General features: G+C 45.8%; 1 protein-coding gene across 3 annotated transcripts in view; it reads left to right on the top strand.

Annotated features, from left to right (window-relative positions):
* The window catches only part of FANCL (FA complementation group L), an 82,429-nt gene that overhangs the window by 13,200 nt on the left and 46,364 nt on the right, over window positions 1-22,865 (top strand). Inside the window, exons 5-6 of one of the 3 annotated variants that reach the window (XM_005312880.5) lie at window positions 439-536; window positions 20,304-20,400. The exons of 1 other annotated variant lie outside the window; for it this stretch is intronic. In XM_005312880.5, coding sequence (XP_005312937.1) covers window positions 439-536; window positions 20,304-20,400 — 195 coding nt within the window. The remainder of the gene's footprint in view (window positions 1-438; window positions 537-20,303; window positions 20,401-22,865) is intronic. One more of the 3 variants, XM_008179018.4, reaches the window with a different exon arrangement.

The following is a 22,865-nucleotide window of genomic DNA, read 5'->3' as shown; positions in this document are numbered from 1 at the left end:
TATGTACTAAGTTGTAAAGAAGACAGGGAGGATTTCATAAAGTAGTAAGGACTTGCCTTTGTGGCTTTGGAGCCCAGGAGGCAGCTGTGCACTTAACAGAACCTTTTACTTTTTAAGTGAAGTGTTCTTTCAGTCAAGATGCCTGACTTCAAATTTATTAACTTTTTTAAAAAGCACACCTGATATTTACATGTGAAGACTACAGTGTCAACATCTGTTAAAAAAATGTTTTTATCATCATTATCTGAAGCACTTTACCAAACTGCTTCTTTCTCTGCTTCATCTGGAGGCTAAAACAAAAGCAAATGTAATGTTTAAGTAAAATTAACTGTACTTAATATTTTTGAATGAATTTTAAAATTGTATGACTGAACAGATGCAAAAATACTGAAATTGTGTGCCATTTATGATGGTGTGTTTTAATATTATTTTAAACAGGAAGCTGCTTTAAAGAATACACAAGAGCTGCATGAACCCCCGCCTCCAGAATACTACTCATACCTTGTCAGAGATATAGAAACATTGGGTTGGAATAAGTATGTTTGGTTTTCATTACTTAATGGAGGTTATCTTTAGAATATGTGCTGCAAAGTATCTTTGGTCAGTTAATTTAGTCTGTCCAGGTCAAACAGTTTGGTAGTGAGAACATCAGTCTACTGCTTTTGCTTTTCTGAAACTATTATATGAACCAAAAGGCCTATCACACTATTAAAAAAAAATGACCTTAAGGATAAGATGCTACATATTACTACAAAGAAATCAATTTTTATGTGTGCTATAAACTGTCAGCATAGACAATATTTTTAATACAACTTCTTCTTTCTCCTTTTCTCTCCTGCTTTTTCCCTGAGTTGTATATCATTTGATTGTGACACTTTTCATTAAATAGTGAAAGATAAGTGATGTCACCATATCTGAGTTACATGTAGTAGGTAAAGCTACTGTTGCACCAGCAAATGGGTTTATCCTTTCATAAAAGCCTAGATGACACACAGTTGTTCTAACAAACTAGCACATAAAAGTACATTACACTGTCTGAGGGCTGAATCTAACTCCTCCTTTGCAGCCATAAAGGGCTTCTGTGCAGGGAGGCATTGTGGCTCCACTGTGTAAAAGAGGAAGTGTGTGGATTTAGGGAGCCTGCTTGGGGTTGCAAACTGTCTGGGTCCATTCCAGCTCTTTCTGAGCACTGTGTGTGGCAGATGTTCATATTGCTGTGACAACATGGCAGCTCATTGGCAGCTCAATGGCAGGGGAACTCATAGAAGGGAATCCACACCAGGGAATTTGGTCTCTCCATGCTCAACTATTGCACATCAGTTCTCTGGAGATGAGGTTGGTCAAGTAGTATCCTATAAGGTCTTCATTCAACTGGCAATCAAGCCACCATTTCTTATAACATATTTTTAATGTAACTATACTGGACAGGGAGACAGCTGGGTATGCTTTCTATGTGAAGAAAGCTCTCCAGGTGGGGGAGTGGGCTCTTATCCATAAGACGTTCCTGCTTACTGCATATATAGGAACAAAGATGAAATGACACAAGAGCAGATGGATATAAACTGGCAATCAACAAGTTTAGGCTTGAAATTAGACAAAGGTTTCTAACCATCAGAAGAGTAGTCCTGGAACAGCCTTCTAAGGGGAGCAGTGGGGGTTAAAAACCTAACTGGCTTCAAGACTGAGCTTGGTAAATTTATGGCGGGAAGTGTCTGATGAGACTGCGTACAATTGCATGTGGCCCATCTGTGCTAGTAGCAGATATCTCCAACAGCTGGAGATGGGACACTAGATGGGGGAGGGCTCTGAGTTACTATGAGAATTTTTTCCCAGGTGTGTCTGGTGGGTCTTGCTGACATGCTCAGGGTCTAAATGACCGCTATACTTGGAGTTGGGAAGAAATTTCCTCCCAGGTCAGATTGGCAGAAACCCTGGGGTTTTCTCAACTTCCTCTGCAGCACGGAGTATGGGTCAGTTTCAGGTTTAAACTAGAGTAAATGATGGATTCTTTGTAACTTGAAGTCCTTAAATCATAATTTGAGAACTCCAGTACGCAGCCAGAGGTTATGGGTCTAATGCAGGAGTGAGTGGGTGAGGGTCTGTGGCCTGCAGTGTGCAGGAGATCAGAGTAGATGATCATGATGGTCCTTTCTGGCCGTAAAGTCTATGAATCTAATAGCATGTAGACCACTTTAGATCCCAGGGCTCTCAAGTTTATAAGGAAATCAATATTCCAGGTGGAAATACTGAAATCCATCATTACAGCATTATCATCCCAAAATTTCAGAATATGAAAATAAATCTCCTAGAGATACTGGTCATCAGTGTAGATACTGTACCCCATATATGGGAACATATTTGAACTCCTATAAGACTTGAAGGCAATGTCATCCAAGGAGGAGATATGTAGCATAACCTGTCTCGTGTTATGACCCATCAAGTTTGTTAGTTAATTCAAGCAAATGCTTTTGCAGAAAAATGGTGTATATATAATTGCTAAAAGGCAGAAAACATTCAGGGTTCTACACTAAGAAAGAAAATCAGTTTTGGCTGTTTCAGGAAGACACATTAAGAACTAAGGGAGTGCAGTCTAGCCAATTTAGCCTTTCAGTGCATCATAGGTCAGAGTGGAAGCTTATTGATGAACCTATCTGTATTCAAGCTTGGGAAACTAAAAGAAGTACTACGTAAGGGAGAGACACTCGCATGCAAAGGTTGTGGCATCCTTATCTCAGAAGTGGACTAAGTGGCTTCCTTTATTTCTTTCACTCAGCCACTGAGAGTAAAGATTGTGAAGCAACAGGCCACAGTAATTATAATTATCTTCTCATTGAGCTTTAGGTCTTTTGTTCTCAAACCTGAATGAATCTTTTGTTCTCAAACCTAAATGCATCTGGAACCTCCTCTCCAACTCCTGCTCACATACAACCCCTCCCCACATAGTGTAGTCAGGGGCCTATCCTAATCAATATCCAGCACTGCCTGGCTTGTCATCACCTGGGATGCTGAGAGGAAGAAACTACAGTTACTTATTCTAAGGTGACAAACATCTTGCCATGTTGGAGGAAGTTTACAAATGATGTCTATGTATTGCTTGAAGTTTAGAGCTTGGTATTACAAGGGACACACATCAGGGCAAAGTCAGCTGAAGCAAAGGATATTCTAGTGTCTTTACAAGAGGTCTTGACAATGAGGCTCAAGGCCAATATTTCTGGGAAAGATGAGTAGCAACTGCAAGCGTATTGCACTTTAAAAAACCCATGAGAAACTCATCACCATTATATAAGATTCCTGAGGACCACCAATCTTATCGGTCCTCTGGCTATATGCAGATTCCGGTCATGATTTTGATCTGTGTGCTATGAGTCCTAATACCATCTATCAGCTTCACATTTGGTAGATCTCTTTGCCTTTTCACTGAAAGTATCTTTCCTATTCCCCATTTCTTGGTGCAACGGGGTTTCAGAGCTTGGTATGCTCTCCGTGAAACATCAGTTACACGTTCAAACAAATCTGGTGGTTCTGTAAAATAAAAGGGCTTCCATCCCCCAGTGTCACTGTGATGGGGTGTATTAACCCCACATCAGTGAAGCAGGGGTTAAGGAGCTGCTCTGTATGCATGAAGCCATACCCCCTTGCCTCTGCTGGGCATGCTTTCAGTGGTGGGAGCATTCAAAAGGGAGCAGTTTAGCTCAGTCTGGGCTGACCAAGGAGGAGAGCAGTTGGGTGCAGCTGCATCCTGCTGAGACTCCAGACAGTTGGGACCGAGCCTCCTAGCCAAGCCACTGGAATCCCATTAACCATAGGAACTGAGGATGACGACTTGCTGTCACCAGGGAGAAGGGGCTCTAGAGACAAACCAGGAAGGAAGCCAGGAGGAGGGATCCCAAGACTGATCCATGATGCCAACGGAGGTACAGGGAACAGGGATAGGAAGTGACCCGGGGGCGTGAGTAAGGGTACCAGACCCCAGGCCACCTATATGGTCTTCTGCTTTGCAGGGTCCTCTGCTGGAACCCAGTGGAGTAGGGTGGGCCTGGGTTGTTCGACACACACACACATTGGGACTATAGCTGCTATGCAGAGCGCTCCTTGACTCTCACCATTGGATGATGCTACTGTGGACCATAGTCAATAGGCAGAGTGGCCTTTGATTATCACCATTGGCAATGCTACTCTGGACTACAGCTGCTAGGCAGAGTGTCCCTGGAGATTCATCACTAGGTAGTACTGCCAGCCTGGGGCACTCAGGCAGCTCCCAACAGTCACCACACTCTTCATAGGATAGGAAGTGGTGTTATTGTCTTTCTGTATGAATCCAAATATACTGAGGAAGTAAAATGCATGTGAGATGTTTACAGAACCTACAAAGGAACAAAGGTGTATATAGGAGAGGCATTCAAAACCTCAGGTACAACTCCTCTGACTAAAATGCACTATATGAAAAGAGCAATGATTTTTGTGGGTGAAGAAATAACACACATCTTATGAGGCGGTCTCTAAGGCTGCTACAGGGCCTTTCATCTACACTTCTCAAACACTATACAATAGAAATTCAGAGTTGTGAACACCAGAGTTACAAAGTGACCAGTCAATTGCAGAGACCAAAACATAACCAACCCAATGTGGTACAGTACTGTGTTAAATATAAACTACTAAAAAAAAAAGATTTGACCAAGTAAGGAAACTGTTTCTGTGCTTGTTTCATTTAAATTAAGATGGTTAAAAGCTGCATTTTATTCTGTATAGTAACGTTTCAAAGCTGTATTAAGTCAATGTTCAGTTATAAACTTCTGAAAGAACAACCAAAACGTTTTGTTCAGAGTTACGAACATTTCAGAATTAAGAACAACCTCCATTCCTGAGATGTTCATCACTCAGAGGTTCTACTGTAGAATCAATATCCTCACTCTTATTGATGCAGTGTTGGTAGAAGGGTGTTATCGAACAGAGTTCCCAACAATACCTACGTTCCTTTTCCTTCTCAATTCTACAACAGTAAGTTGAATCCTCTCTCTTCTCCTAGGGATGAATTACTGTTTTTTACAGCCCATTTTGAAGACTGTCTGACATGGAGAACACAGAGAGGGAAAATTCTACTCTAGGACATGCCATGTTAGACACTCTGCTCCTCCCTCCCTGCATTATATCCAAGGTAATTTTTTCCCCTTGCTGTTTACTTGTTAAGTAGTTTGAAAGGGAAGAGGATATTCCTCCAGGAAATCTCTAAATTCTTCTTCGAGTGATTGCTCCAGTGTATTCCACAGTAGGTGTGCATGCTTGCCATGGTGCCAGAAGTTTTTCCCTTAGCAGTACTTGTACTGGGGGAGCACCATGGCAACCCCTGGAGAGGCGCCTGTATATCGCGCTATAAGGGGAGCCATGGGCTCCCCCCACCCTCATTTCCTTCTTGCCACCAGTGAAGGTAGTCGGAACTTTTGTGCTCCAGCTCTGCTGCAGCCCTTCTTCTCTACCTTAGTGGTACCGTTGTAGATTGTTCTTCAGTGGATAGAGCAGGCCTGGGGCATGCCCCGTGCCCCAGGCTTCAAGTCGTGCGACTCCTGTCGCCGTTCTATGCCCAGGAGCGACCCTCACATTGAGTGTCTTCGCTGCCTGGGTGAGACTCTCATCAGCGACCATTGCAAGATCTACAGGTCGTTCAAGCCAAGAACCAAGAAGAAGAGAGACTTCAGACTTCAAGCTGTCCTGATGGAGTCAGCGCTGACTCCGATGCCGGTGCGCAGATTGGACTCCGGCATTGGCCACTGCGTCGTCAGTACATAGCGAGGCCCCTTCGACCAGTCGGCGCCACTCTCCCACCACAAAGCAAGGAAAGAGCTCGGCCTCGCAACGCCACCACGATAAGGACACAGGGGAGGCTGGTCCTGTGCTGGGCAGCCTCGATCCCCCCCCGGGCTCTAAGGCTCCGACTCTTGTGGAGTGGAGCAGCCTGGTACCGTCAACCCAGGCATCCCCACCGGTACAGATGCTGTTGACGCCGGAGGCGGTGCAGGCTGCGAAGGACATTATGTCCCTGCCCGTCCCGAGCTCGCAATTGGGCACGGGCACTAGGTCACGAAGCAAGCCCACAAGACTTCTCCGAGCAGTCGCAGTTCCTGCTCCGATGATCGCTCCCCGCACTGCTCGGCGCGCAGCAGCCGCTCTTCCGACAGCTCCCGGCCACCCTAGACGCCGCCAGACCGTCCGGGCCGCCGCCAGGACGGGAGTTGCGAGGACCCTCCATGCTGCCTGCCAGCGAGCAGAGGCACCGAGAGAGGCACTGCGAATGCTCACCTGCTAGATGTGGGTACCAGAGCCGCTCTCGATGGGACAGATGTCGCTGCTCCCGTTCCAGTTCCTGCTCGTCTAGGCGCCACGCCAGAGGCTCCCCTCGGGGTATCTCGACATCAGGACACCGAGCGTAGCGTCGCCGTCACGCGTACCGAAGCAGTTCGTCGTGTGGGTACCGTTCGTCGTCAAGATCCAGATTCCGAGTGAGATGACGCCACAGATGCCACTCCTACTGCTCCCGCGGCACTGAGCGTTCTTCAGCGACCTCGGCCTCGGCACACGTCCACGCACCCTCTGCACGTGCCATTCCGCCAGGACACACATTGCCATCCCATGCTCTGCCGAACCAATAGCAAGGGACTCCGTGGCAAGGACAGTGATGCCAGTGGGCACTGTGGCCATTGGTGCCAGCCCAAGTGGAGGCCCGTTCAGTTGCCGGAGCGTCCCGGGCTCCATCGGCCTCCTCTGGCCGTTCACAAGACAAGTCGGCAGGTCACGAGTCGGTGGATCCGCGCCAGGACTCTGACCTCGGTATCGACGCCCTGGCACCGACCGAGGCGCCTGGCTCCGTACAGGCCCTCTCTCCGGTACCGGACGACACCATAGCGGCGCTTCCGCCATCAGTCCCGCAGGAGGACTTCAGGGTGCACCAGGACCTGCTAAAGCGGGTGGCTTCCAACCTCCAGCTGCAGGCCAAGGAGATGGAGGGTCCGATTCCCTCTTTAACGTCCTGTCTCCTTCGGCACCGGGCCACATGGTCCTGCCTCTGCACTGCCAACATTTCAAACTCCTTGGCCCCAATATCGAAAAAGGCCGAGAGGAAATACTTTATGCTGGCGAAGGACCATGAATACCTGTATTCACACCCGGCACCCAACTCGCTCGTTATGGAATCGGTAAACCACAGAGAGCGTCAGGGCCAGCCTGCGCCCACCCCAAAAAACAAAGACACCAGGAGACTGGACTCCTTTGGCAGAAAATTTTATTCGTTGGCTAGCTTGCAGCTTCGCGTAGCCAACCACCAGGCCTTACTGAGCAGGTACAACTTCAGCCTGTGGGAGTCCCTGCCTAAATTTGAGCCCCTCCTCTCAGACTGGGACAGGAAGGACTTCAAGGCCCTGGTGGAAGAGGGGTTGGCAGCGGCAAAAGTTGTCCTGCAAGCGGAATCCGATGCAGCAGACACGGCGGCCCGCTCAATGGCTTCTGCGATCACCATGCGCAGGGCGTCGTGGCTCTTGTTGTCCGGGTCGTCGACGGAGGCACAATCACTGATGCAGGACCTCCCGTTGGATGGCAAGGCGTTCTTTGCATCCAGACGGACGTCAGGCTGCATGGGATGAAAGATTACCGCACCACCTTGCAGACCTTGGGCCTTTATGTCCCTCCGGCTAAGGACAAGGCCAAATCGCTCCCGGCGGCTCAGCCTGCGAGGAGCAGATATGAGCCCCCATACAAAAGGCCCAGAGACCAGAAGCGTCGGTCTCAGAGGCAGTCCCACTCTGTGCTGCAGCCTGGTCCCTCTGAGGAGAAGAGGCAGGGCAAGAGGTGGTTTTGACTATCTGCAGGGGGACACCGGGCCGGTTGCCAGGGAGACCCCTCGATTAATAAAGTTTGTGTTCTGCAACTGATTGTTTGCCTTCCTCAGGGCGTGGTCCTGCATAACTTCGAACCAATGGGTCCTCAGTACCATCTCCAAGGGCTACATGTTGCAGTTCACCTCACCCCCACCAAATCACCCGCCATGCACGATGGCCCCGGGGGACCTGGAACGTGTCCGCCTCCTGCGTCAGGAGGTGGACCGGTTGCTCCACCTAGGGACGATGGAAAGGGTACCGGTTCAGTTCCAGGGCAAAGGGTTCTACTCCTGGTACTTCCTGATCCTGAAGGCAAAAGGGGGTCTCAGGCCTATTCTGGACCTGCGCGACCTGAACAGGTTTCTAACCCGTTCCAAATTCCGCATGGTGTCCCTGGCCTCTATTATCTCCTCCCTGGACTCGGGGGACTGGAACGCGACCGTAGATCTCCAGGACGCGTACTTTCATGTCCATCTTTTCGAGGGACACAGACGCTTCCTCCGATTCATGGTGGGGATGGACCACTTCATGGTCCTCCCCTTTGGCCTATCCACGGCTCCCAGGGTTTTCACGAAATGTATGTCTGTGGTGGCGGCTACCTCAGGTGGGAGGGCATACAAATCTTCCCTTACCTGGACGACTGGCTTCTCAAGGGGGAGTCGCGTTTTGAAGTGGAGACCCACGTAGAGCTGCTCCTCTTGATATGCGCCGATCTAGGCCTGGTTGTGAACGAGACCAAATCAACATTAGTGCCTGTTCAGCACACAGAGTTCATTGGGGCCCTGCTGGACTCCTCCAGGGCCACAGTCTCTCTCCCCCTGGACAGGTTCGAGACCCTCAGGGATCTCATCATCTCAGTCACGGCCTTCCCGGTGACCACGGCGAGGGCCTGTTCTCGGATCCTGGGACACATGGCGGCGTGCACTTACGTGGTCCGCCATGCCAGGCTGCATATGAGGCCCCTCCAATTATGGCTGGCGTCCCAGTTCTCCCAAGCTCGGGACAGTCTGGAAAAGGTTCTCACAGTCCCGTCCCCAATACTCGCTTACCTCCTATGGTGGTCCTGCCCAAGCAATATGTTGCAAGGGGTTCCCTTCAGGGAGGCTAACCCGTCCATAGACCTGATGTCCGATGCTTTGGACCTGGGCTGGGGAGCCCACACGGGAGACGTGCAAACCCAGGGAACGTGGTCGGCCCCGGACTTGCCCTTTCACATAAACGTCAAGGAGCTCAAGGCGGTTCAGTTGGCATGCGTGGCGTTCCTCACGCACCTCTGCGGCAAGATGGTCAGAGTCCTCACAGACAGCACTGCCGTCGTGTACGATATCAACAGGTAAGGCGGGACTCGCTCCCTAGCCCTCTACCGGAAAGACCTGATATAGGGAGTTCTGTATAGCCCACAATATCTTCCTGAGGGCAGCTCACCTCTCGGGCGTTCGCAATACGCTATGGACCACCTCAGCAGGGTCTTCTCCCCCCAGTACGAGTGGTCGCTCCATTTGGAGGTTGCTCACCGGCTCTTCCAAGAGCGAGGAGCTCCCCAGATCGACCTGTTTGCAACCCGTCAGAACCGGCGTTGCCCCGGGTTCTGCTCCAGGGGAGGGATAGGGGAAGGCGCGATCTCCGACGCGTTCCTCCTGAGCTGGTCGGGCCAGCTCCTCTATGCCCTTCCTCCGTTCCCCCCCATGGCCAAGGTCCTTCAGAAGGTGAAAGCAGACAAGGTGAGAGTAATTCTCATAGCCCCAGCGTGGGCCCGCCAGCACTGGTACGGGCCCCTCCTACGCCTCTTAGCGGCCCCCCCGAGGGCGCTGCTGCTCCGCCTGGACCTCCTCTCCCAGGACAGGGAGCGCCTTCTCCATCCCAATCTGGCCGCGCTTCACCTGTCAGCATGGCTGCTCTGTGGTTGAATGAGGAGGAGAATCGGTGTTTGGAGCAGGTAAGGCGAGTCCTCTGTGAAAGCAGGAAGCTGTCCACGTGTCAGACGTAAGTGGTGAAGTGGTCCAGGTTCGCCAGGTGGGCGAGTGAGCGGGGAGTGACCCCTTCCGCCGCACCTCTCCAGTTTATCCTGGACTACCTCTTATCCCTTAGGGCCCAGGGACTGGCACTTGCCTCAGTCAGGGTGCACCTGGCGGCCATATCAGCCTTTCACCCGCCTGTGCAAGCCCACTCGGTCTTCTCTCACTCGATGACCTCCTGTTTCCTGAAGGGCCTTGACCCTTCGTTCCCATACGCTAGGCCCCCCCGTGCTGCAATGGGACCTCAACCTGGTCTTGTCCCATCTCACGGGACCCCCCCTTTGAACCCTTGGCCACGTGTTTCTGGTCACACCTCTCGTGGAAGGTGGCCTTCCTAGTGGCGATCACGTCGGCCCGACATGTCTCAGAGCTCAGGGCCTTAACCTCAGAACCCCCCTATACAGTTTTCTATAGGGATAAAGTCCAGCTCCGCCCACACCCGACATTCCTCCCGAAGGTGGTCTCCGCCTTCCATACGGAGCAGAGCATCTTCCTCCCCGTGCTCTGTCCTAAGCCCCACTCCCCTAACGAGGAACGCTCGTTGTGCATAGGGCGTTGGCTTTTTATCTGAATTGGACTAAGCTGTTCCGGAAATTCTCGCAACTCTTTATTGCCTCGGCCGAACGGGCTAAGGGGCAACCCATCTCCACCCAGCGGCTTTTCCACTGGATCACCTCGTGCATTCGCACGTGTTATGATATGGCAGGGATTCCCCCGCCACCGATTGTAAGGGCACACTCTACGAGGGCTCAGGCCTCATCAGCTGCCTATGTCGCCCATGTCCCCATCCAGGACATTTGTAGGGCGGCCACGTGGGCTCAGGTCACACATTTGCTTGGCATTACGCGATCATCTCCCAGTCTAGGGATGGCTCCGGGTTTGGCAGGGCAGTACTTCGTCCCGAACCATCGTGAACTCCTCCCCATCTCCAACAGATATTGCTTGGAATCACCTACTGTAGAATACACAGGAGCAATCACTCGAAGAAGAAAGGACAGTTACCTGTTCCGTAATTTCAAGATGTTTTGCTCCTGTCTATTCCACACCCCGCCCTCTTTCCCCTCTGTCGGAGTTGTCTGGCAAGAAGGAACTGAGCCCGTGGCTCCCCTTATAGCACGATATACAGGTGCCACTCCAGGGGTCGCTGCGGTGCTCCCCCAGTATGGGTACTGCTAAGGGAAAAACTTACAGCACTGGTGCACATGGCGAGCACGCACACCTACTGTGGAATAGACAGGAGCAACACATCTCGAAGAACGCCAGTTACAGAACAGGTAACTGTTCTTTTTATGTCAAGGAGCTGCTGCAAATGGTTTGAGTTGAATACTCTTTTATATGGCACTTTTTCAGCTTTGGAAGCTATTGTTCTGGAGAGTTCTTCCAGAGGGGAGTTCCTAAATCCAGGCTCAGAGCAAACATCTGGCCTGCCCCCGTTGCCACTGAGATGGGTAATGTTCACCTTGGAAACTGTCTGACATGGAGGGTCCAAGAATGAATATTCACTTAAAACAGAATTTTCCCTTTCTGTTATTGTACCTAAATAGGTGGTCTGTGGAAATCTAAACGCACTGATGTCAAATATTTCTGGAAAGATGTACCCAATAACAATTGGTCAAATTTTGTATCAGCTTCAACTTCCGGATAGAAATAAGATGTAGCCCTATGTAGGGCACATTGCAGTAGTTTAGTTTGGCGTTAACAAGGCAAGGTTTGGTTTTGAGGAAAAACTGGCACGCTCTTCTGGTAGCACCAATCAGACTCTTAAATTCTGCACCTTGCCCTGTGATGCTACTTGAGCCCCTGAAGTAGATGAAGTGATATCATCTCTACCATCTCTTACATTTGTTTTCATCACCATCTGTGGGGGGGGGGGGGAGGGACAAAGAGGCCATACTTTCACAATGGGGGACTCTATCCTGGGAAGCAATGACTCTGACAAAGATTTAGGGATCATGGTGGATAATCAGCTGAACATGAGCTCCCAGTGCAATGCTGTAGCCAAAAGGGCTAATGTAGTCCTTGAATGCATAAACATGGGTATATTGAGTAGGAGTAGAGGGGTTATTTTATCTCTCCATTTGGCACTGGTATGACTGCTGCTGGAATACTGTGCCTACCTCTGGCGTCCAGAATTCAAGAAGGGTGTTGCTAAATTGGAGAGGATTCAGAGAAGAGCCACGAGAATTACTAAAGGATTAGGAAACATGCCTTATAGCAATAGAATCAAGAAACTCAATCTCTTTAGTTTAACAAAGTGAAGGTTAAGGGGTGATTGCAACCAAATCTAGAAGTACCAACATGGGGAACAAATAATTAATAATGGGCTATTCAATCTAGCAGAGAAAGAGATATCATGACCCAGTGGCTGGAAGTTGAAACTATACAAATTCAGACATGGAATAGGGCTTAAATTGTTAACAGTGAGACTAATTAACCATTGGAATAATTTACCAAGGGTCAGAGTGGATCCTTCATCACGGACAATTTTTAAATCCGGATTGGATGTTTTTCTAAAAGAATGTTTTCTAGGAATTATATTGGGGGAGTTCTATGGCCTGTGTCATTCAGAAGGTCAGACTAGATAAAAACAATGGTCCCTTCTCTCCTTGAAATCTATGAATCTATCAACATCCTCTCAGATGTCTCTAGACTGTGTTTCAACCAGCTAATTAACTCTTCTCCATGTCCCGATGTCTTCCAAACACTGGGCTAGGCAATTGACTGCTATGGGTGGATGAAGTGATAGAGAGACCAAGGTGGGAGTCATCAGCATACTGAAGGCACCACAACCCCCCATCTCCTGACTAATCCTCCCAACTTCCCCAAATACACATTGGATGGGAGAGTGACAAGATGGAAACCTGCAGAACCCCACACGAGAGCTCCCTCAGAGAGAGAGAGAGAGAGAGAGCAGCTATTCAATAGAAAAGAGTAGAGCCATCCAAAAAACAGCTCTAGCCTATTCTGCTGGGGTCCACTGAGGCGTTAGCATTGATATTGTTGGCATGAAGTGTTGCCATCTGGCATTTAATAATAGCATGGTGATGAAATCTTTATCCACTACCGAGAGATCATCTACCAATGTAACTGGAGCAGTCTGTTCCGTACACTGGATGGCACCCATATTGAAAAGAGTGCAAGAGGTCTGAGGCCACCAGATATTCAGAATTGCTTTTCCCCCACTTTTTCAATAACCTTAAACAGAAAAGACAGCTGAGATATTGACAATCTGGCCAAGTAAAACTGTCAAGTGGTGATTTCTTCAGCAGATGCCATACTTTCTTATGAGAAGTCATAATCTGCCCTCCCTTAAGGAGAGATGGGCAATTTCTATTGATAAAAGACCCAGTTCTTTTGTACAAGCCTTTTACTAGCCAAAAAGAACATGGTTCCTGCTTGTAATTCATAGGATGAAGTTTCCCCTGTATCTAAGTGAGTCCACTGGCTGAAATGCAGGCAAAGATGACCTAGGTAGAGAGAGAGAGTGTGTGTGTGTGTGTGTATATGTATGTATATATATATATATATATATATATATATATATATATATAAACAAGAGTTATATATAACAACAAAACAACCTTAGAACTCTCCAATGCTGCGAACTCTCAGACAATACATTTAGTCTTCTTTTCCCATCTACTGCGATCATCATAATTTGGGAAGAGCCACACCTCTAGAAGCTAACAGTTCATGGTTGATGGAATGTACCTGAGATCAAACTCCATGTTCTGGAACTGAGAGCTACAAGCTGGGTTATAAATTTTTTTCTACGACTGTTCAAGACACTGACAAGAAGACAGTCAGGTGTTACATCAACAAACAAGGTGTGCAGTCCCAACAGCTTTGCGAGGGCATGGCTGTGTGGAACTGATGCCTAGTTCATCAAGTGCATCTTATGTTTGTATTTGGCAAGCATAGGTAGTGCACTAAGAGAGAACACTGTGGGCACAGTCTTCAAAGACAACATGACTAGTGATATGTCTACGCTACGGAGACTTTACCAGCATAGTTATGTCAGCATAAGTATGCTGGCTTAACCTTGTAGTGTAGATGCAACCTATGCTAATGGAAGGTTTTTTTCCATCAGTGTAGGAACACCAGCTCCCTAAATGAAGTTAGCTACATCGGTGGTAGCATTCTTCCATCAACATAGCTATTTCTATGCCTACATCAACCAAACTTTTAAGTTTAGACCAAAGTTTGGGTCTGGGATCAACTGTGATAGATCTCTTATTCAAGAGATTTGTCATCAGACCTCTTTGACAAGTGTGCTGTGTCCTCATTTCTGCTCCAGAGCAGGTCTGGATACAAACAGTTAAACGAAAGGCACCTTAACCCCCCCCATCTCCTCACTAAACCTTTACACTTTTCCACTAATCCCACTGGTGAGCAAAAATATGCCAGAAGAGCGCATGGATCATAGTAATTGCTCCAGCATCTAGACCAGGGTTCTCAACCCGCAGCCCTCTTCTGGCTCAATCAGCACACAGCTGCGGCCATCGTGACTCCTCAGGGCCATACAGGTAGTATATATATTGTGTGGATGTGGCCCAAGTAACACACAGAGAGCCACATACGCAGCCCACAATGGTAAACAGGTTGAGAATCACTGGTCTAGGTTGTATTTCTATATGAATTTTGTGGGACCCTCAGTATCTCCTACTGATGTCATTGCACCTGCTGACTCCCAATCTGTAACTGTTCCACTTCACAGCCTATATCCTGGGAGATTGATTATTTCTGATTTGGCATGTTCTGAAGTGCAAAAGATTCTGCTGGAATCCGAAAAGCCATTTATGGTGAAATACTAAACTCAGAAATGGAAAAAAGTTTTCACTAGGGCTGTTGATTAATCGCAGTTAACTCATGCAATTAACTCAAAAAAATTAATCATGATTAATTGCAGTTTTAATCGCACTGTTAAGCAATAGAATACCAATTGACATTTATTAAATATTTTTGGATGTTTTTCTACATTTTCAAATATATTGATTTCAGTTACAACACAGAATACAAAGTGTACAGTGCTCACTTTATATTATTTTTATTATAAATATTTGCAATGAAAAAATGATAAACAAAAGAAATACTATTTTTCAATTCACCTAATACAATACCATAATAGTCTTTCTCGTGAAAGTGCAACTTACAAATGTAGATTTTTTTTTGTTACATAACTGCACTCAAAAACAAAACAATGTAAAACTTTAGAGCCTACGAGTCCACTCAGTCCTACTTCTTGTTCGTCAATCACTAAGAGACAAAAGTTTGTTTACATTTACGGGAGATAATGCTGCCGGCTTCTTATTTACAATGTCACCTGAAAGTGAGAACAGGCGTTCGCATGGCACTTTTGTAGCTGGCATTGCAAGGTATTTACATGCCATATATGCTAAACATTCATATGCCCCTTTATGCTTAGGCCACCATTTCAGAGGACATGCTTCCATGCTGATGACGCTTGTTAAAAAAATAATGCTTTAATTAAATTTGTGATTGAACTCCTTGGGGGAGAATAGTATGTCTCTTGCTCTGTTTTACCCACATTCTGTCACATATTTCATGTAATAGCAGTCTCGGATGATGACAGCACATGTTGTTTGTTTTAAGAACGCTTTCACTGCAGATTTGACAAAACGCAAAGACTGTACCAATGTGAGATTTCTAAAGATAGCTACAGCACTCAATCCAAGGTTTAAGAATCTGAAGTGCCTTCCAAAATCTGAGAGGGATGAAGTATGGAGCATGCTTTCAGAAGTCTTAAAAGAGCATCACTCTGATGCGGAAACTACAGAACCCAAACCACTAAAAAAAGAAAATCAACCTTCTGCTGGTGGCATCTGACTCATTTGCCGAAAGTGAACATGCATCGGTCTGCACTGCTTTGGATTGTTATCTAGCAGAACCCCTCATTAGCATGGACGCATGTCCTTTGGAATGGTGGTTGAAGCATGAAGGGACATATGAATCTTTAACAGCTCTGGCACATAAATATCTTGTGGCACTGGCTACATCAGTGCCATGTGAACACCTGTTCTCATTTTTATATGACATTGTAAACAAGAAGCGGGCAGTATTATCTGTTGCAAATGTAAACAAACTTGCTTGTCTGAGTGACCGATTGAACAAAAAGTAGGACTGAATGGACTTGTAGGCTCTAAAGTTTTACATTGTTTTATTTTTGAATGCAGTTATTTTTTTGTACGTAATTCTACATTTGTAAGTTCAACTTTCATGATAAAGAAATTGTATTACAGTACTTTTATTAGGTGAATTGAAAAATACTATTTCTTTTGTTTTTATAGCACAAATATTTATAGTAAAAAATAAATATGTGAGCACTGTACACTATGTTCTGTGTTGTAATTGAAAATGTTAGAAAACATCCAAAAATATTTAAATAAATGGTATTCTATTATTTAACAATGCTATTAATTGTGTTTAATTTTTTTAATTGTATGATTAATCATGATTCATTTTTTAATTGCTTGATAGCCCTAGTTTTCACTGTAGGTAGTGTATAACAACTAGCCTCCAAGCTCTGCTTCTCTGTTGTGGATTATTTAATATTAAAGTCTTAGGCTCTCTATCTCTAATCAAGGTGTATCTTTGTACTCTTTCAGTCTGTCATCCACCAGGGGAGAGTTCTAGAGGTCAAAGTTCATTATTTTCCCCCTTCCCAAGCTCTAAGGGGTAAGGATTTTCAGATTGGCTTTAAGTTCAATAGTACATCATAGAGGATTAGCATGGAAGATCTTTTCCAGCATTTCAGACTGTTAAGATGACAATTTAAATTTTTTTAAAAACAATTTTTTGCAAAGATACTTTTTTGTTCTAGAATTTATTGACAATATATGTGTGGAAAAGTGGGAGATGGGAGTTACTTTCTCTTGGATTTTTTTTATATGGTAGGTGTATAAAGGTGTATTATTGCACAAATACACATGGTTTTCTCTATCATAGCACCCTTTCTGAAGACATTTCAAACTTTTGTAGTTTTTGCAGTGTGCCTAGTTTCCAACATTCAGGAAATTGACTGGAGGGTCTTTCCAAGCTAAGGTCTTGAATGTGATCATACTGCTGGTATGAAACTATTTATTTATAATAATTTGATATGTATTTTTTTAATTTTTAAAGGCACACTAAGGGTTGTTAGGCCTTTACAATTGCCCTACTTTGATGTTAATCATTTATTGGACTTACCGTAAGGATTCCAGTATTTTAAAATAAAACTTTGTCACAGCACTAAAGACTTATTTCCTTTGTAAACAAGTGTTTGAGAGATAGAATATGTCCATCAGTTTCCAGTGAAGAGTAAACCAGTTTTGGATCTTGTTCTGAAATATACAAGGCAACTGTCAAGGTAGGTTAATCTTAAATCCTAACAACCTTGACAGCGTCTCTTTAATTTTTTTCTCTACTTTTTTGCTATCTGATCTGGTGATGCTTTATGGCAGGCACCAGTTATACTACATATTGGGCATGACACTATACATTTTTCTCTAGTATCCATTTCCTGGTTTAACTATATGAAATCATGTTTTGTTTTTCTCAGCAACTGCAAGTGAAGGATGGATTTAGAATCTCTTAATCTTCACTTTATAAAATCTTGCTATGGGGATCTGGTGCAAGGTTTTTGAAAAAGATGGGATTAATGATTTTCTGATTTAAAATGGATATGTAGACTCAGGGCCGGCTCTAGGTTTTTTGCCCCCCAAGCAAAAAAAAAATGTTGGCTGCCATCCACCCCAGCCCTGGGATCCCCCCTGCTGCCCCAGCCCTGGGATCCCCCCCACCCCATGCCACCCCAGCCCTGGGCTCTCCCCCGCAACCTGCACCCTCCTGCAGTCCCAGGCCTGGGTCACTGGTAACTCGCTGCCAGGGCAGGTCATTCAGCAGGAATTTTGGATGTGCACAAAACATAGACAGGATTGGTTCCCATATGGTTACAGAACTGCAGTAAAGTGGAACAATTTTCAGCTTGTGTGATTGGAGGATATCTGGATACATATTATAAGACTGTCCTACATAAATGAGTAAAAGTTGAGGTACCTTTATTATTCTTTTGTTCCACTCTTTCTTTCTATGGGGAATTTGCCAATGCAATATCACTGTCTTCCTTTTAAACAAATAAAACTCAAACAAACAAACAAAAAAAGGCAATGGCTGTTGAAAATAGCAATTCCACACCTAATAACCACTGGGAAGCATTTCTTGCTCAATTTTATCCTACTTTTTCTATAGCAAGTTAAAGTGGATCAGTATATTTGATTTGGGAGAAATGAAGTAACAGCTGCGCAAATGAGCTTTAGCACTCCTGAATTTTGAGGGTGTTCAAATCTGGAAGGCAGGTGCTAGATTCCCTTTCTGAATATTGGCTAAATCTGGAAAGGAAAAGTCAATTTCTGCTTCCATGGCTCACAAGTGGAAATCGACCTAAGTTCCTGGTACTGATCTAAAGCTGCCCAAGTACTCTAGCAGAGCCTCCCGTCCCTTACTTTTCATTTTAAATTCTAGTGGGATCCACGTACCTCCCTTGCTAGGCTTTAGATAGAGAGGTGCATTGTCCATTTAGTCCACCCAATTCCTTCTTTGGGGGCTGCAAGGTGAGGTCACACCAGTATCCCTAATCCAGTCTGGGGAAGTCTTCTACTCCTTGGGCATACTTGTTCCCCATTCACAGTGCCACCCCTTTCGACTCACAGCAAGCTGCAGTATGGCTCAGCTACCTCACTCCCTACCCCTCCCTTTCCTGTTGATAGCTGCCAAGGGATTGCTGGGAAACGTAGTTCTTTCCCTGCTCCAGGGCTGGCTCTATAGGCAGGGAGCTAGCCAAGGAACTACAGCTCCCAGGGTCCTGTGGGTTCTCCACTTCTGCACCATTGCGAGAGGGGATGAAGTGAGTGTTATGGGGCTCTACGGCGGGCCACCAAGCAAATAAAAACAAAACAAAACAAAAAAGGATGGCCCGAATGCTGCCCCCTGCAAATGTGCTGCCCCAAGCATCTGCTTGCTTTGCTGGTGACTAGAGCCAAATTTATACCGGGTTTAAATTAATGCAGCTCGATTGACTTAAGCTTAATCACACCTTCTCATATAAGTCCTGAATTCAACTCTTAAATTTTCTAGGGAAAATATTAGTGTCAAATTATCCAAAAGAACTTTGAGTCATTTGATATCGTACAAGAAAATTAGATGTCATTATTTCATGATTCATCCTTTTTCATATCCCCAACTTCTACCACTTTTTATATTTATTTTTTCCCAATGCCTGCATATTTGATTGTGTGCTGTGGAGTACAAATGTTTTCCTTATTTTTTTCTTTTCACTATTTTCTTCTGCTTCCAATCCAAGAGCATGCATATCCTTTAGTTCAGACCTATTTTTTTCTGCTTTAATAAGGCTTTCTCTGGCCTGCTTCTCCTGAAAGAGCCATTTTCCCAGTGTGCTGACTTCAGTGACTGGACTAGCATGTAATGGTTTTTATTTAAAAAACTGTTAGGCAGGTCAGCAGGCAGAAGATAGTTTTGAACTCTAATGGACCTTGTCATCAGTATAGGTGATAAGTTGTGCAATACGCTTAGACTGCTTTGTATCTTTACAAGAGAATGGTATTGTAAAAGTGTCAAAGTATCCACATGCCCAGTTCACTAGTAAATATACAGCAAAGTTAGAACCTCTTTGGAAATAATTTAAACTACTCAGGGGACCTTATTTCCAAAGAATGCTGTTTTTAAAAATTTATTGGTCTCCATTGTAGTAGGAAACTTAAATCTGTGGCATCTTGAACAAAACTCCTGTATTTGTTACATGTTTAAAATCTTAGCAACCTTCAGTATGCACTTAACACTTGCTTGGGTACATGTATACTGTATAAAAAACTGTCATAACATGAAAGAAAATTATTGTAAATGACTTTATACCTGTTCTAATACTATATTTTCTTTAGAAAATTGATTTGAGTATATAAACCAATACCAACTGAATTTTCTAAAATAACAGTATTGATGATAATAAAAGAGAAGTTCATTGAGGAGAAAAGCAAACAGAGAACATAAGTCTTATACTGTAAGAAACTGCAGAAATGGATTAAGGAACTTGACAGAAAGTTTAATGTGTACATAAGTAGAGGCTGACAGGAACATGCTGTGTGTGTCAAAGGTTCCAGTGATGGAAAACTGAAACATAGTGCTCACTGACCACAGCATGAGCCTTGACACACATTGTAAATAACCCAGAGATATATGACTGCATTAAGCAGTAGACTGATGTATTAACAGCAGTAAATCTACAACAACAGAAATGTCTGGCATGCAGGACTTCCACTGATTAATATTTGTAACAGACTAATTAGGAATATAGCAAAGATTACGAGTTATAATTCCCTCTTATACTACCAGAGTTTTCTTTTCCTTTCAGAGTCGTATATGTAGATACTGGTCTTAATACCATCAAGCTAAAAGGAGAAGACTCATGTGGTCGACAGCATCTAATCACACTGAAGTTAAATGCAAAGGTGAATTTATTTGTGGGAAAATACTTTAAGAAAATAAGACCAAAAATAATGGATTCCTCTCTTTTATCTTTTATACTGAAGTTAGTGAACTGGTTTCTTTCCAAAATGTTTTGCGTGCTTGTCCTTTATCTTCAGGTGGTTTGAACAATGATTAAACCAGTGAATGTTGTTCCGAAGACTTTTTTTTAAGACCAGTTTAAAACTCTCAGTGCATAATAGTAATCTATAAGTATCTTTTGTTATCAAGTTATACACCACTTGCAAAAACCTTCCGTTACAGGTTAGCATCCAGTGCCATTTTGGAAACCTTCACTCTTCGAGTACTTGCTCATGTTCATTCCAATGTAGGTGTGCATGTGCCGCATGCACTGACGCTGGAAAGCTTTTCCCTCGGTGTTATCCGTCAGGTCAGCTCTGGTGCCCTCTGGAGTCGTGCCCTCATGGTCTGCTGCCCCACTGCTCCATCAGTTCCTTTTTACCACCCAAGACAGTTGCTGGAACATACTCGTCTCTTGCGTCTCGCAAGTGTTGCTCTCAGTGGACTTTATCTGTAAATAGTTAAGTAAGTATAATATAGTTAGCAGTGTTCCTCACCTTGTGGGGTAGCCTGCACTGGGCACCGGGATGTGCTTCGGTCCCAGGGTTTCAAACAGCGTGTGGTGTGCCACAAACTGATAGCGGTGAGTGACCTGCATGATAACTGTCTTAAGTGCCTGGGAGAGGCCCACGTTCAAGAATGGTGCAAGATCTGTAGAGGTTTCAAACCCAGGATTAAAAAGGACAGGGACAACAGACTTAAGTTCCTCCTGATGGAGGTGGCTCTTCGTCCCACCTCGGAGCTTCAAGTGGAATTGGCACAGAGCACTTCGATGTTGGTCAGAAGTGCTCTGGCATCCTTGAAAAGAGGTATAGTGCCCTTCCTCCTCACCGGCACCAGGAAAGGATTGTGCGCTGGTGACCGGGACTCCTGGCACCGTCATTCATCCCTGGTTCACAGGAAACTGGCACCAGCCTCTTCGCACTACTCGTCATCACTGGTGCCAAAGAAAAAACACAGGAAGACAGACTGGGGGGCGCTCCCTGACCCCGAGACCTGTGAGCAATAGGAACTCAGAAAGAGTGCAGCCCATGTTGGGCCACTCTGAGGTGCTGACAGGGTATGCGGCTCCGTCGACTTTTGGCCCTGGGAAGGGTGCCGTTGAGTCCAGTGCCAATGGATTTCCCCACCTAGGGAGAGCCACTGTGCCGCGTTGGCCCTGTCTTTACCATCAATGCCAGAGACCTTTGAGGCTGTGAGGAACCTTCTTTCACTCACGATGCCGCCATCCCTGGCTGGTTGTGAACTGTCTGTTGCAGATCCGACATCACGGGACGCCAGGGCACCAAGGCAGGTGACTTCGAAGGGCAAGCCTGCAATGATGGCGTGGCACTGCTCTCCAGTGCCGGTCAGCACTGCACCACCATGGTCACCCAGGAGTGAGTCCTACGGCTTGGTTTTGGAGGCAGAATCCTATGCCTCGCCCAGGAGCAGACATTGCTCCGACCAGAGACGCCCAGCATTGGACATGGGACAGGGTATAGCCAGAGGAGGAATAGGGGCTACAAGAGAAGGCCTACATCTCAACCCTCATTTGCCCAGATATCTGTCCCCTTGAGACACTTGGCAGGGTCCAAACAGACCTTTTGAGGGTACACATGAGGATGGTGTACCAGGACAGCCTTTAGATTCTATTTCCCCTATGTTTGTGGACCGGTTGTCCCACTTCTACCGGCCATGGACCTGCATTACCATGGGCTGTTGGGTATTGTGCATGGTGAAAGTGGGATATACCCTGCAATTCAGTTGTTCGCCTCCTTACCTTCCTCCCTATCCCTTTTCAGGGACCCTTCTCAGGAGAGACTTTTAGCCTAGAAGGTGCAGTCGCTCCTAAGGGAGGGAGCAGTGAAAGAGGTTCCAACGGCGCTAAGGGGATGGTGTTTCTGCCCCTGTTACTTTCTGATCCTAAAGGCCAACACACTGATTTTTAATCTGCGAAACCTCAACAGATTCATGAAGAAGCTGAAGTTCCGCATGGTCTCTCTGGCTTCGATTATCCCCTCTCCGGATCCAGGGGACTGGTGTGCCTTGACTTAAAGGATGCGTATTTTCACATTGCTATCTCTCAAGGTCTCAGAAGATACATAACATTTATGGTAGACCACAAGCATTGTCAGTTCATAGTGCTACCCTTTGGTCTGTCAGCAACTCCTTGGGTGTTCATGAAGTGCATGGCAGTCTTTCTGAGGAGGAGAGGGGTGCAAGTATACCTCTATCTGAACGACTGGCTGATCAAAGGTCGATCCAGAGACCAGGTGGAGGTGCATGTCAGATTGATACAGTCAACTTTCCAGGATCTGGGACTATTGATAAACATGCAAAAATCAACACTTTCCCCAGTTCAGAGAATAGAATTGATTGGGGGCAA

This window comes from Chrysemys picta, chromosome 3 (genome assembly GCF_011386835.1).
Source record: "Chrysemys picta bellii isolate R12L10 chromosome 3, ASM1138683v2, whole genome shotgun sequence".
Classification (NCBI taxonomy): Eukaryota; Metazoa; Chordata; order Testudines; family Emydidae; genus Chrysemys; species Chrysemys picta.
This window is presented reverse-complemented; position numbering and strand designations above follow the sequence as displayed.